Below are 15,609 nucleotides of genomic sequence, written 5' to 3'. Positions count from 1 at the left end.
CATGTTCAACTTGTGACGTCTTGCAAAGTGATAGGTTTAATAGCTTGGCTATAACTTCATCCACTTTTCAACGTGTGGCAGGTGGAGAACTGTGTCTTAACTGCTTGAGGAGACATTGCCGAGTGCGTCCGTGGTAACAAGTCCTAACTGCTGAACAGATCCGGTAAATAATAGCAGACTGTTTTGAGATGTACACATACATATAGATTTACAATCATACTGTACAGTTAGCAGAGAACAACATTTGGAGTCATACTGTAAAATTGCATATTAAGAAAATAAAGCCACGTTTACACCATCGATCTGTTTCAGGGAACAATAACTTTGCATAATCAGACCCCTTCATTTACAATGAGTTAAGGTGCCCACAGCATACTGAGAGATTCGAGTGTCTCGCTCAGACAAGTCTGTCTGCATTACATCTGTTTAAAAAATTCTGACGACGTAGAGGTGAGCACACAAACGCATACATACAACACAGTCCACAATGTACAATCCAAATAGATGACTCTTTTCATAACATCATGAGCGGCACTTTCCAACATGTTTATTTGGTAACATCGATTTTCAAGTATACACCGTATATGGACTCTAAACCGTTTTTTTCCCCTAGCACATAAAAAAGATGAACGTTGTGTATATACGTTGAGCCAATTGAATGTCTTCTAGTTTAGCTGTCTGAAGACGGGAGGATAATCTAGATGTTTTTATGGACATTGAACAGGGTGGTGACAAGTATGTGTGTATAATCGTATTGCACAGGGCGATTGGTTTGGAATATGGAATTGTTCACATGTTCTTTGGAACATGGAAACAAACACCTTGATACTATAGTAACTGAGGGCACGGGATGTCATGCGTTGTACCGATTCCTCCCCCCCCCCCGTTGCGTGTGTCGCCGTGCAAAGTGTCCCCCCCCCCCCCCCCCCCCCCGTCAGTCCACATACATAGGGGAGATGGGGGAGGCAGGGATCTGGTCCAGGATGCGACACACGTAGCTGGCCACGTCCACAAACCTCTCCTCGTACATCAAGATGAACGGGTGTTTCTGTAGGAGACGAACATTACCTCAGCCACATAGAAACTAGGTCAAGCTTTACTGTTGCCCGCATAGCAGTCAATACACAGTGAAATCCACAAACAACATCAAGTCCCAACATAGAAAGACACAAACTTACCAAGAGCTCCTTGTACTTGGGCCGTTTTGACTCATCCTTTGTGAGGCTGTAGAACAAGAGAAGAAGCAATTGGCAAGACAACAGAAAGAGCAATGATGCCATTTCACCATTCTACTAGGAGAGGGCAGCAAAAACCAATGGTGAATCCTCTAGGGTGAGAGTCTAATAGCATGTCCACTGGAGGGAGTGGTAGACTGCTTTCACCAGAGGTGATGCTCACCATAAATTGACAAAGTTGATGAACTTGGGGGAGAACTGTCTGTCCTCAGAGTTGCAGAGCTGCGGTGGCTCGCCCTTCACCACCTGGGTCAGCTGATCAAACACGCTATTCCACTTGGGGTACGGGAATCTGCCGGTGGCCAACTCATACTGAAGACACACAGAAATGTAATTACTCATCGACTACCACCAACAAGGGTTTAGAAATAGTTAGATTGTGTATTTCTTAGTGTACAAATTGTTATCAATAACAGTGCAGCTAGGTTATAACATAGTAAACCTGTTTTTCCCCATTGGAGGCCATCAAATCAATATATGAATTAACTGAATTAAATAACTACCAGGGTGATCCCCAAACTCCACACGTCAGATCGGACGTCGTAGCCTTGTCTGGAAGCACTGGGGTCTATCCTCTCCGGCTGGGCAACAGGAAAAGAACAACTTAACCACGATATACCGGACAATTCAGGAACTGAATCCTAGTTTGACATTTTAGTGAGAATTTCGCCAAAAATGTACATGACTTACTGCCATGTAGGGTCTGCAGCCTGCGTCTCTGGTCTTGGCTATAGAGTCCACCAGCTGACCACTGATGCCAAAGTCACACAGTTTGATGTTGCCGTTACGGTCCATGAGAATGTTGGAAGGTTTGATGTCTGGGAGAACACAAACATACTCACGTTTTAGACTTCATGCACCACACATAGCTGGAATTTGCATAAATATGGCCAAACTCTAAAAGATGTATCTGACAACTTACCTCTGTGAATTATTTTCAAGTTTTCTTTTAAGTGGTTCAGCGCTTTAACGGTCTATAAAGAAACAAACAAACACATTTCATTACAATCTGTGACCAACAACTGCATTCATATAAATATGTTATAAACAGATTATATTCACAGAAAATAAAATAACCACTCACTGCTAATGTAATTTTGCCTAATATTTCCTCTGGAATGACGTCATCTAACGAACAATATACATATTTGTAGAATTTGTCGAATGAGGTAGACATTAGTTCCATACATATCCAACAGTCGCCCTAAAGAGAAAGAAATGTCATTATTGATCACAAGTGTGCCACATTGTAACAAAACAATATGTCCAGCCACCACCCAGTCCAGACCAAATATTTGAAAATTACTACTGCCCCAGAATGGAACCTGTCTAATTAGTTATTCTCACCTTTCTGACGAGAACTCTGTATAACTGGACAATATATACAGAACTAACATGCACTGTATACACAAAAGTATGTGGACATCCCTTAAAATGTGTGGATTAGGCCATTTCAGCCACACCCGTTGCTGACAGATGTATAAAATCAAGCATAACAGCCATGCAAACTCCATAGACAAACATTGGCAGTTGAATGGCCTTACTGAAGAGCTCAGTGACTTTCAACGTGGCACCGTCATAGGGTGCCACTTTTCCAACAAGTCAGTTTGTCAAATTTCTGCCCTACTAGATCTGCCCCGGTCAACTGTAAGTACTGTTATTGTAAAGTGGAAACATCTAGGAGCAACAATGGCTCAGCCGCAAAGTGGTAGGCCACACAAGCTCACAGAACAGGACCACCAAGTGCTGAAGCGCATGGTGTGTAAAAGTTGTATGTCCCCGGTTGCAACACTCAGTACCGAGTTCCAAACTGCCTCTGGAAGCAACGTCAACACAATAACTGTTTGTCGGGAGCTTCATGAAATGGGTTTCCATGGCCGAGCAGCCGCACACAAGTTTAAGATCACAATGCACAATGCCAAGCGTGATGAATCAAGCTTCACCATTTGGCAGCCCAACGGACGAATCTGGTTTGGCAGATGCCAGGAGAACCTTACCTGTCGAATGCATAGTGCCAACTGTAAAATCTGGTGGAGGAGGAATAATGGTCTGGGGCTGTTTATGGTTCGGGCTAGGCCCCTTAGTTCCAGTGAAGGGAAATCTTAACGCTACAGTATACAATGACATTCTATGCGTTTCTGTGCTTCCAACTTTGTGGCAACAGTTTGAGGAAGGCCCTTTTCTGTTTCAGCATGACAATGTGCCCATGCACAAAAAGAGGTCCATACAGAAATGGTTTGTTGATTGGTGTGGAAGAATTTGACTGGCCTAAACAGAGCCCTGATCTCACTAATGCTCTTGTGGCTGAGTGGAGGCTGTTATAGCAGCAAAGGGGGGGGACCAACTCCATATTAATGCCCATGATTTAGGAATGAGATGTTAGACCAGCAGGTGTCCACATACTTTTGGTCAATTAGTGTATAACCGCAACAAGCAACAATTAACGATTTTACTGAGTTACAGTTCATATAAAGGAAATCAGTCAATTGAAATATTTTTTTTACCTTTATTTAACTAGGCAAGTACGTTAAGAACAAATTCTTATTTTAAATGACGACCTGTGAACAGTGGGTTAACTGCCTTGTTCAGGGACAGAACGACAGATTTTTACCTTGTCACCTCGGGGATTCGATCTTGCAAGCTTCGGTTACTAGTCCAACGCTCTAACCACTAAGCTACCTGCCGCCCGCAAATAAAATCAGTAGGCCCTAATCTATGGACTTCACATGACTGGGCAGGGGCGGAGCCGGCAGGGGCGGAGCCGGCAGGGGTGGAGCCGGCAGGGGTGGAGCCGGCAGGGGTGGAGCCGGCAGGGGCGGAGCCGGCAGGGGCGGAGCCGGCAGGGGCGGAGCCGGCAGGGGCGGAGCCATGGGTGGGCATAGGCCCATCCACTGGGAAGCCAGGCCCAGCCAATCGAAATGAGTTTTTCCCCACAAAAGAGCTTTATCATAGACAGAAATACTCCTCAGTTTCACCTGGCGGCTGGTCTCAGTCTGCGGTTGTGACGCCGGTTGGACGTACTACCAAATTCTTGATAAACGACTTGATGCGGCTTATGGTAAGAAACATTCAATTCTCTGCCAAAAGCTCTGGTGATCATTCCTGGAGTCAGCATGCCAATTGCACGCTCCCTCAAAACCTGAGACATCTGTGGCACTGTGTGACAAAACTGCACATTTTAGAGTGGCCTTTTATTGTCCCCAGCACAAGGTGCACCTGTGTAATGATCATGCAGTTTAACCAGGTTCTTTACATGCCACACCTGTCAGGAGGATGGATTATCTTGACAAAGGCTCACTAACAAGGATGCAAACAAATTTATGCACAAAATCTGAGAGAAATAAGATTTTGTGCATATGGAACATTTCTGTGAACTTTTATTTCAGCGCATGAATCATGTGACCAAGGCTTTACATGTTGCGTTAATATTTTTGTTCACTATAGAAACCGTCACTACTCCTAATATATAATATACAGTCATGTAGGTATTGAAACATGTACTGTAGATATTATATTAACCGATGACACAGTCTCGCTTACACTCCACACTGCCCTCTCCCACCTGGATAAGAGGAACACCTGAGAATGTTGTTCATTGACTCAAGCTCAGCGTTCAACACGATAGTGCCCTCCAAGCTTGGGACTTAACACCTCCCTCTGCAACTGGATCCTGGACTTCCTGACGGGCTGCCCCTAGGTGGTAAGGGTAGGTAACAACACATCTGCCACGCTGATCATCAACACAGGGGCCCCTCAGGGGTGCGTGCTCAGTCCCCTCCTGAACTCCCTGTTCACACATGACTCCATGGCCAGGCACGACTCCAACACCATCATTAAGTGTGCTGACGACACGACAGCGGTAGGCCTGATCATCGACGACGATGAGACTACCTACAGGGAGGAGGTCAGAGACCTGGCAGTGTGGTGCCAGAACAAGAACCTTTCCCTCAACGTCAGCAAGACAAAGGAGCTGAACGTGGACTAAAGGAAACTGAGGGCAGAGCACGCCCCCATTCACATTGATGGGGCTGTAGTGGAGCAGGTCGAGAGCTTCAAGTTAATCGGTCTCCACATCACTAAGGAATTAACATGGTCCACACACACCAACACAGTCGTGAAGAAGACACAACAATGCCTCAGGAAGCAAAAAAAAGATTTGGCATGGGCCTTCAGATCCTCAAAAAGTACTACAGCTGCACCATTGAGAGCATCTTGACTGTCTGCATCACCACTTGGTATGACAACTGTTCGGTATCCGACCACAAGGTGCTACAGAGGGTAGTGCGTACGAGCTCCCCGCCATCAAGGAGCTCTATACCAGACTTGTCAGAGGAAGGCCCTAAAAATTGTCAAAGACTCCAGCCACCCAAGTCATAGACTGTTCTCTCTGCTACCGCACAGCAAGCGGTACCGATGCACCAAGTCTGGAACCAATAGGACCAGCAACAGCTTCAAATAGCTACCCGGACTATCTGCATTGAACCCCCTTTGCACTAACTCTTTAGACTCATCACATACGCTGCTGCTGATGTTTTATCTATCCTGCCTAGTCACTTTATCCCTACCTATATGTACTTATCTACCTCAATTACCTCGTACCCCTGTCCATCGACTCGGTACTGATAACCCATGTATATAGCCAAGTTATTGTTACTCATTGTGTATTTATTCCTTGTCTTATTATTCCTCTTTTGTTCTCTCTGCGTTGTTGTGAAAGGGCCCGTCAGTAAGCATTACTGTTAGTCCACACCTGTTGTTTACGAAGCATGTGACAAATAAAATGTGATTTGACAGTCTCACCTCTCTGAAGAGAGCTCCGTAGAACTGAACGATGTAGAGACAGTCACTACTCCTCATCACCACGTCTAGATCCATCAGCAGCTGCTTCTGCTCCTTCTCATCCACCGTGGAGCGGATCCTCTGAGGGGGGGGACGGAGACGACAACAACAACAGGTGTTCAGCAGAAATAGAGGAAACTATTAACAGCTCAGAGATCAGTTTATAGCGCACCCTAGTCGTCACCTGATAAAGACCATTAAAAACACTGTTGTATGACTAGGTCTACCATCCACCAAGAACCAAGACAATATTTTACCAGGTCTCATACTTGTTATGCACCATCCTTGAGATGCGCTCATTTTTCTCCCCATTGTCGTGATATCCAATTGTGATCCACTACAATCTTGCCTCATCACTGCAACTCCCCAACGGGATTGGGAGAGGCGAAAGTCGAGTCATGCGTCCTCAAAAAATGACCCGCCAAACCGCGCTCCTCAACACCCGCCCTCTTAACCTGTTGGGTCTAGGGGGCAGCATTTGCACGTCTGGATAAAAAAAATGTACCCGATTTAATCTGGTTACTAATCCTACCCAGTAACTAGAATATGCATATACTTATTATATATGGATAGAAAACACTCTAAAGTTTCCAAAACTGTTTGAATGGTGTCTGTGAGTATAACAGAACTCATTTGGCAGGCAAAACCCTGAGACATTTTCTGACAGGAAGTGGATACCTGATGTGTTGTATTGATTTTAAACCTATCCCATTGAAAAACACAGGGGTTTAGGAATATTTTGGCACTTCCTATTGCTTCCACTAGATGTCACCAGCCTTTACAAAGTGTTTTGAGTCTTCTGGAGGGAGATCTGACCGAACAAGAGCCATGGAACGGTGATGTCCCATTAGACACCTGGCGCGCTACTTCATGTTGGGTACCCTCGTTCCAATACGTTATAAAAGGCTATGCATTCGTCCACCTTGAATATTATTCATGTTCTGGTTAAAAAAGGCCCTAATGATTTATGCTATACAACGTTTGACATGTTTGAACGAACGGAAATATATTTTTTCCCCTCGTTCATGACGAGAAGTCCGGCTGGCTTACATCATGTGCTAACGAGACGGAGATTTTTGGACATAAATGATGAGCTTTTTTGAACAAAACTACATTCGTTATGGACCTGTGATACCTGGAAGTGACATCTGATGAAGAGAATCAAAGGTAATGGATTATTTACATAGTATTTTCGATTTTAGATCTCCCCAACATGACGTCTAGTCTGTATCGCAACGCGTATTTTTCTGGGCACAGTGCTCAGATTATTGCAAAGTGTGATTTCCCAGTAAGGTTATTTTTAAATCTGGCAAGTTGATTGCGTTCAAAAGATGTAAATCTATAATTCTTTAAATGACAATATAATATTTTACCAATGTTTTCTAATTTTAATTATTTAATTTGTGACGCTGACTTGACTGCCGGTTATTGGAGGGAAACGATTTCCTCAACATCAATGCCATAGTAAAACGCTGTTTTTGTATATAAATATGAACTTGATAGAACTAAAAATGCATGCATTGTCTAACATAATGTCCTAGGAGTGTCATCTGATGGAGATTGTAAAAGGTTAGTGTATCATTTTAGCTGGTTTTATGGTTTTGGTGACCCTGTCTTTGACTTGACAAAACATTACACACAACTCTTGTAAATGTACTGTCCTAACATACTCTAAATTTATGCTTTCGCCGTAAAACCTTTTTGAAATCGTAAAACGTGGTTAGATTAAGGAGATGTTTATCTTTCAAATGGTGTAACATAGTTGTATTTTTGAAAAATTTGAATTTTGACATTTATTTGGATTCAAATTTGCCGCTCTTGAAATGCACCTGCTGTTGATGGAGTGCACCACAGGTGGCACGCTAGCGTCCCACCTAGCCCCAAGAGGTTAACCCAGATCAATCTGATTTACGAGGTGCGTGGACTACAGTATATCAACATTAGTATTCAACTTGGAACGTCTCAGTCAGTGAGGATGAGAGCAGCTAGTGTGGTCACCTTGACAGCCATGATCTGTCCGCTGGGTTTGTGCTGCATCTGGTTGACGGAGCCATAGGCCCCACGGCCAATCTCCCCCAGGTCCCTCAGGTCCTCGGCCGTGAAGTCACAGGCATTCTCCGTAGAAATCTTCAGCTTCCCCGACGACTCGATACTGTGTGTCCTCATACGCTCTCTGTAGGGGAGGGTGAGGAGGAAGTGGATGGAGGAGAAAGTGAGGTAAAGAGATGTGGGGAAGGATGAAGACAGGGTGAGAGAGGGGGGAGTTGGAAAAGAGGAATAGAGAGGAAAAAGAGGAAACAGAGAGAGAATGACGAAGAGAGTGTTTTGGGGGCAGAAGGGAGCATCATACATACACAAGGAAGTGATTTCTAACCCACCTCGTTCCTTTACAATCATAACGTCTTGGTTTCTTCCTCAATAGCAGAGCAGACCACACTGAAGAAGAGACCGAAGATGCTGACTAATCCTGCACAGCCATTTTACTGTATTCTCAGAGTCTTAAACACTATTCCTTCACACAGACAGTACCCTTAAGGCCGTGTGAAGATGTTTCTCTACAACAATAAAACCAAACAGAAATACATAACCTGTTAGAAAGCTAAGGATTATCAGGTCTCTAAGTGTGCATTTCTGATCCGCTCTCCACAGCACTTACATGTGTGGGTTCTGGAAGGAGGGGGCAGTTGAAGGTGAGGGGTTGAGGGGCAACCTGGTAGCTGGCTTCACTGAAGGGTTGGCGAAGTTCAGCTTCAGGGCTTTACGTTTACCTGACAGAGAGACACAGGAGAAAACAGTTTGTAAACAACATATGCTGGTTAGGGAACAAGGGAGACCAGGTAACGCTACATTGGTGAATGGGACATATAGTTATGATTCTATGGGGATGGAACCGAATAGGATGTATGACCATGGAATAAGTATATTTCACAATATGAAACCGTTTTCAGGACTGTTTCATAAAGTGAGACCAATAACCATGTTTCCATCAACAGTTTTCACTCGAGTAAACTCAAAAGTATTTTTTTAAATCATGAGAGATGGGATGGAAACAGGAAGTTTTGGTATAATTTTATAAATGCCAACAGATAATTTGTTAGTTTGACACGTTGGGATAATTTTGTGTCGGTAAAATTTGTTATGCAAGAAATGGTGGTGGAAATGCCTTAATGCACAAACATTGATGTAAAGACCATCATATCAAAGTCAACTTGGAATCACGCGATGATTTGATGTGGTCCTCCCACTACGACTCAGGAAACAATGCAGTTTATTAGGCTACAGATGAAAGTGCACGGTGATCTTGATGCTCCAATAAATATCGAGGGTTTGATTCTGGTGATGTTATTATCGACGCTTGAGTTCCTTTTGACAGTCTTATCCATAATAATCTCAGTATGTAGACTAGCCTACACACACGTGCCAAGACCATTTGCTATTTAACGCTATTTAACGCAACAGTTTGTGACAAAAATATTGGTAGAATTGAAAAAGTGTTGGAAACATTTATTCAGTACATGAAAACTTAAGTGAAATATGACATTTGTCATCTGCCATTTGGCACTGTCATCACGCACTGAATTTTATCTGCAACAAGTATGGTGGAAATACCACTAGTGGCAAAATTCACATTTTCTTAATGCGGAATTTAGAATTTTCACATGAAAATCTCTCACTAACTGGATGGAAACCTAGCTATTGAGAAGCATTTCAATAAAAACTAGTAAGCCACAAACTCCACTAAGTCATGTAACCTGAAGTCTCTGAGAGTTGATTTTCAGTGTAATTTAAGTTGAATTACAGTACATTAAAGTACCAGTGATGTTTCAGGAGACTGGAAATAATTATTACAGCTACAGACCATTCGGAAAGTATTCAGACCCATTGACTTTTTCCACATTTTGTTAGTTTACAGCCTTATTCTAAAATGGATAAAAAATATATATTTTCCTCATCAATCGACAAACAATACCATAATGACAAAGCAAAAACAGTTTAGACATTTTTGCAAATGTATTAAAAAGTTTATATTAAAAAAAATCACATTTACATAAGTATTTAGACCCTTTACTCTGTACTTTGTTGAAGCACCTTTGGCAGCGATTACAGCCGAGTCTTCTTGGGTATGACACTACAAGCTTGGCACATCTGTATTTGGGGGGTTTCTCCCATTCGTCTCTGCAGATCCTCTCAAGCTCTGTCAGGTTGGATGGGGAACGTAGCTGCACAGCTATTTTTAGGTCTCTACAGAGGTGTAAGATCGGGTTCAAGTCTGGGCTCTGGCTGAGCCACTCAAGGACATTCAGAGACTTGTCTCGAAGCCACTCCAGTGTTATCTTGGCGGTGTGCTTAGGGTCATTGTCCTGTTGGAAGGTGAACCTTTGCCCCAGTCTGAGGTCCTGAGCGCTCTGGAGCAGGTTTTCATCAAGGATCTCTCTGTACTTTCTCCGTTCATCTTTCCCTCGATCCTGATTAGTCTCCCAGTCCCTGCCACTGAAAAACATCCCCACAGCATAATGCTGCCACCACCATGCTTCACCGTAGGGATAGTGCCAGGTTTCCTCCAGATGTGGCGCTTGGCATTCAGGCCAAAGGAGTTCAATTTTGGTTTCATCAGACAAGAGACTCTTGTCCTTCCCCCGGGCGGCCAGCTCAAGGAAGAATCTTGGTGGTTCCAAACTTCTTCCATTTAAGAATGATGGAGGCTACTGTGTTCTTGGGGACCTTCAATGCTGCAGACATTTTTTGGTTCCCTTCCTCAGATCTGTGCCTCGACACAATCCTGTCTCGGAGCTCTACGGACATTTCCTTCGACCTCATGGCTTGGTTTTTGCTCTGACATGCACTGTCCACTGTGGGACCTTATATAGACAGGTGTGTGCCTTTCCAAATCATGTCCAATCAATTGAATTTACCACAGGTGGACTCCAAGTTGTAGAAACATCTCAAGGATGATCAATGTAAACAGGATGCACCTGAGCTCAATTTCGAGTCTCATAGCAAAGGTTCTGAATACTTATGTAAATAGGGTACTTTTTTGCAAAAACGTATAAACTGTTTTCACTTTGCCATTATGGGGTATTGTGTGTAAATTGAACATTTTAATTGAATCAATTTTAGAATAAGGCTGTAACGTAACAAAATGTGAAAAAGGGAAGGGATCTGAATACTTTCCGAAGTCACTGTATATCAATGTGTCATCATTACCCAATGCTCAGAGAGAGACCGTCTCCCCATACTTTTCAGGCTTGGAGTTTGCCGGGTATAGTCAGAACACAAACATTTCTGCATTATAAACATAAGCAAAGTGCCCATAAATACAGAGGTTCCCAATTACCAGGAAATGCAGACAACGCCAGCATGTCGATACTGATAACAAGTATAACATTAACCCAACATGATTTGATTGCATTGTAAACCTGTATGCATCCCATAGTTGATGTTTTCATTGTGCAGTAGCTACAGTAATAGACTTGTCAAAGAGGACACCTACCAACACCCTCAAACATTGACTTCCAAACGAGACGGCAAGATATTTTTAAAATGTTACCTTTATTTAACTAGGCAAGTCAGTTATGAACAAATTCTTATTTTACAATGACGGCCTAGGAACAGTGGGTTAACTACCTTGTTCAGGGGCAGAACGACTGATTTTTACCTTGTCAGCTCGGGGATTCGATCTTGCAACCTTTCGGTTACTCTAACCACTAGGCTACCTGCTGCCCCACAATATCAACTATTCCGCACTAGCATAGTAGATATCTGTTGACTCTTTAAGAAGTGCTCAATTTGACTATCATGGTCTTGTATCAGGCTTATATGTAACAGAATAACTGTTAAGTACTCCACTAGATGATAATGTTGAGGATGAGATGGGAAAGTGTCGAGGTCTTCTTGGACAGAGAACAGTGGCCTACAGGGCCAAATCAGAGGTGCAGTACTAGTGGTCCCTTTAACCATATTCCCAGGTGCATATAGGTCCTCATGAAAAAATAAAGGAGAGAGCAACACACTCTAGGAGCTCAGATACAATCATTTAATAACCAACATTTGGACAGACAAGCTGTCTTCATCAGGGTATAATGACAAACACTGCGAGTCACTAGTTTATATAGCGTCAAAGGACACACACAGGTGTCTGTAATCATGGCCGGGTGAGGCTTGATATCATTGGTTAATTTACCGATATAGAATATATAAAACGCATGAATGGATAGCATACGATCATAGATACAATTTAGCTACATAGGCCTACAAACATTTACAATGAATAGCAAAATCACAAGAACGGCTTCAGATCAAAGTCTACGTTTAAATGAAAGAACCAGGCAGCCTCTCGTTTTAACAATAAACTGTTGAGGTCACCCCCTCTCCTAGGGAGGGTGATGTGTTTGATGCCGATATAACGTAGGGACGAAATCGAGTGGTTCACTTCCAAAAAGTGGGCCGCAGCTGAGTACGTCAAGTTTTTGCACCTAATGGTGCTCCGAGATTCATACATTTTATTTGCTCTTTGTTTTACCCACAAATTATTTTACCAGAAGGACAAGTTCTAAGATAAGTAACTCTGAGATTTCTGCCCCGTGAGAATACGACCAAGGGAGGGTTCCAAAAACACACTAGCGATACTGTCATGGGATCTTAGAATGTGCCAATGTTTGAACGATTCCTTTAATTTGTTCAGAGCACTTTGCATAGCGGGTAGTAAGAACACAAGAATGCTTATTTTTGCGATACTGTCCTTGAAAGAGATCATGTCTTGATTTATTTTGGATTTTCTCAATGGCGGTATTAATCTGACCATTTTTGTACACCCTCTATTTGAATTTTTTTTGCATCTCAGCCATATTTCTGTCGAAATCAGATTGTTTTTTGCTAATTCTTTTGATTCGACAGAATTGGCAGTAGGGCAAACTGTTTTTCAAGGGATGCGGGTGACAACTATCAGCCCTCAACAAACTGTTACGATCAGTAGGTTTCCTGTAAAGATCAGCGTATAGAACATTATCCTCACACAAAATCAGAAGATCAAGGACACTGATTTGACATGTGTCAGATTGCATAGTAAATCTCAGATGCTCAGAATAAGAGATAAGAAAAGCATGGAATTGCCTGGAGTTCTTTTGCAGTAGCCCTACTAGTGGTCCATTTAACCATTATGCCCAGGTGCAAATGGGTCCTCACCCAAACCAATGCTCCACCGTGGATTAGATTAGTCAACACAGAATAGTGGACCGACAGCCCACTAGCAGAGAATCACACAGACTGGATCTCAATAGTCTAGAGTGGCTTCCACTCCTTGTCTCCTCTCCTTTGCGGCTCTGACAACACATACTAGGTAAAAGAGATACGGTCGATACCAACCAAGTATTTGCTTTTACCTGTCCAGTCATTGCAAATGGATGAAAGGAGACAGGGAGAGGAAGCCACTTTAGAATATTGAGATGCACCCACAGAGAGAGAGGGTTGGTGTGCTTACGAGAGTGTGTTAGTGAGTATCATTTGTGAAACGTTCCAACAGGAATCTGTTCCAAAAACTTAGTAAATAACAAGGTTGTATAGCGGCAGAATAAAATACCGGGTAGGGAGTGTGCTAATTCATAAAGTTTTTAACTCACCACGTTTATTCCGAAAAATGTCTGTCCTCACTCTGGTAGCCTATGGACAAACATTAAGAATAAGCTACGTGGTGAGTTGATGCCTATACGGCAGCTAGTTAGCTCGGTGAATTGATCAGGCAACTTTGTATGCGTTGTTTATTGGCAACCTTGTACTTTACGAAGTTTTTGGAACAGATTCCTGTTGGAACGTTCCACAAATTATACCCACCCTATCTGAAACCCTAAAGTAGGGAGAGAGAGAGAGATCTTGCTGTTGTCTGGTCATTATATAACCTGGATGGAAGTCATCAATGTACTATGACTGTGCAACCCTAGCTTTCAAGGGCAAGTGAGAGCTGGCTATGTTATTTATGCTACCCTACACATATTTGGCTGTCTCATATACATTAATTTATATTCAGTAGCTATGGAATGGTGGCAAATTTCTAACATGGAACCCGTACCAATTCATGGAAACACTCAATGTAATACAGAATGAGGAAATCAAACACAAAAGAGAAATGGGGAGGGAAACAATGGTGAATCATATTCCACTATGATCAACAGAATATCACATCAACCTAGTAATATTCTACTGAAATCTTAGAAATAAAAATAAAAAGTACCTGTTTCGTTTTGACACCTCCAGCACGTGTTACTTTCTGAAATGTTAAAAAAATAAAAGAGTTGAAACTGGACATTTTCCGACAGACATACACGAAGTACATAGTAGATAGCACCAACACTGATCACAGATTGCGAAATAATACGATGTCACTCAAAATATACCACTGACAGTTAACATTTCAATGCCAATTATGTCTCATTGTTTAAAAAGGTAAAATATATATTTGAAAACAAAGTAATTTAAAGGTTATTATCTACATATAGTGTAATTAATGTAGTAACAATACAGTAATAAATACGTAGGTTTTGTGAAAGGGGAAACATCTATCTGGTACTAGGCCTTGGGTTTCGTTGAGCATGTAGCAGCTAACATCGGTTGATATAAACTCAATTGCAGTGGAACAGTCATAACTACAATGCAACAATTTTCAGTTGGTGCGTTTACATATCAGCGGTTGTAACATTGTTACAGTACACTTCGCAGAAAATCACAATGTTGCAACAAATGGCCGGCGTGCTACATTTAGCAGAATATATAGTTAGCTACACTGCATCTCTGCTATGTAGCTTAGCCTCGGGGCAATGGTAGTTAGGCTAGCCAAGTCATGTTTTTCAACAGCTAACGTTTAATAGCTCTGATCAACTTGAAAATAGACATTTAGGGCATTTGGTCTAACCTTGCATGCTGCTGACGGTGGTCATGTGTTGTGTTTGCGGGTGATGGTGGTGCGAGGTGGATCCTGCAATGTTGCTGTTTCCGCTGGAGGTTGTTGAATTGCTGTTGGAACTGGGAGTCGCCATTGTTGTGTTCGATTCCAGCAGCGCTGAGGCTGCAATGCAGGCAGAGCAAACTTCGCCCTCTCTCTCTCTCCACACGGGACACTGCGCCAGCGAGCGCAGCACAGCATAGACGGCCACGTCTATGGATGGGCTATGGACGTCCCGGGCCCAGTCACGGAAGTCTGTGCGTAACAGGTTACGCCAGAAAGGAAAGGGGTTTCCATTGGGCTGGTATGGGACGCCAAGCTTCAACTTTGGGCATTGCACATACTGTGGAGGCTACTGGAGCAACCATTTTTGAGGATTCTAGTTGATATGGCTAGAGGGAAGGCTATGTACATAAATACTTTATTGAATGGGGGTAATGGAGACATTGTAAGGTTGGCCCAGCAGTAGAGGGGTTGTAAGTAGGCTAATGCGTGAGCAGAGGCGAACTGGCCATCTGGCATTTCGGGGCAAATGTCAGATGGGCTGGCCCATTTGTAGCACCTAGGGCCTGTCTAACTATTTGTTGTTGTTGTTGCAAAATC

At 42.9% G+C, this 15,609-nt stretch overlaps 1 protein-coding gene across 1 annotated transcript; it reads right to left on the bottom strand.

Moving 5' to 3' along the window:
• Positions 1-525: 525 nt before the first annotated feature.
• Positions 526-15,265, bottom strand: LOC106578855 (dual specificity mitogen-activated protein kinase kinase 4). Its single transcript, XM_014158081.3, has 12 exons — positions 14,977-15,265; positions 14,299-14,334; positions 8,731-8,842; positions 8,073-8,247; positions 6,036-6,155; positions 2,320-2,439; positions 2,158-2,209; positions 1,926-2,053; positions 1,739-1,816; positions 1,399-1,547; positions 1,179-1,224; positions 526-1,048 (listed from the first exon to the last, which is right to left on the bottom strand). Exons 1-12 carry the CDS (start codon positions 15,098-15,100, stop codon positions 935-937), a joined length of 1,254 nt encoding a protein of 417 aa, XP_014013556.2. The 5' UTR covers positions 15,101-15,265; the 3' UTR covers positions 526-934.
• Between the last annotated feature and the right edge of the window lie 344 nt (positions 15,266-15,609).

The sequence above is a fragment of the Salmo salar genome, chromosome 19 (genome assembly GCF_965601325.2).
Source record: "Salmo salar chromosome 19, fSalSal1, whole genome shotgun sequence".
NCBI classification, from domain to species: Eukaryota; Metazoa; Chordata; class Actinopteri; order Salmoniformes; family Salmonidae; genus Salmo; species Salmo salar.
The sequence above is the reverse complement of the archived record's forward strand: the minus strand, read 5'-3'. Positions and strand labels throughout refer to the sequence as shown.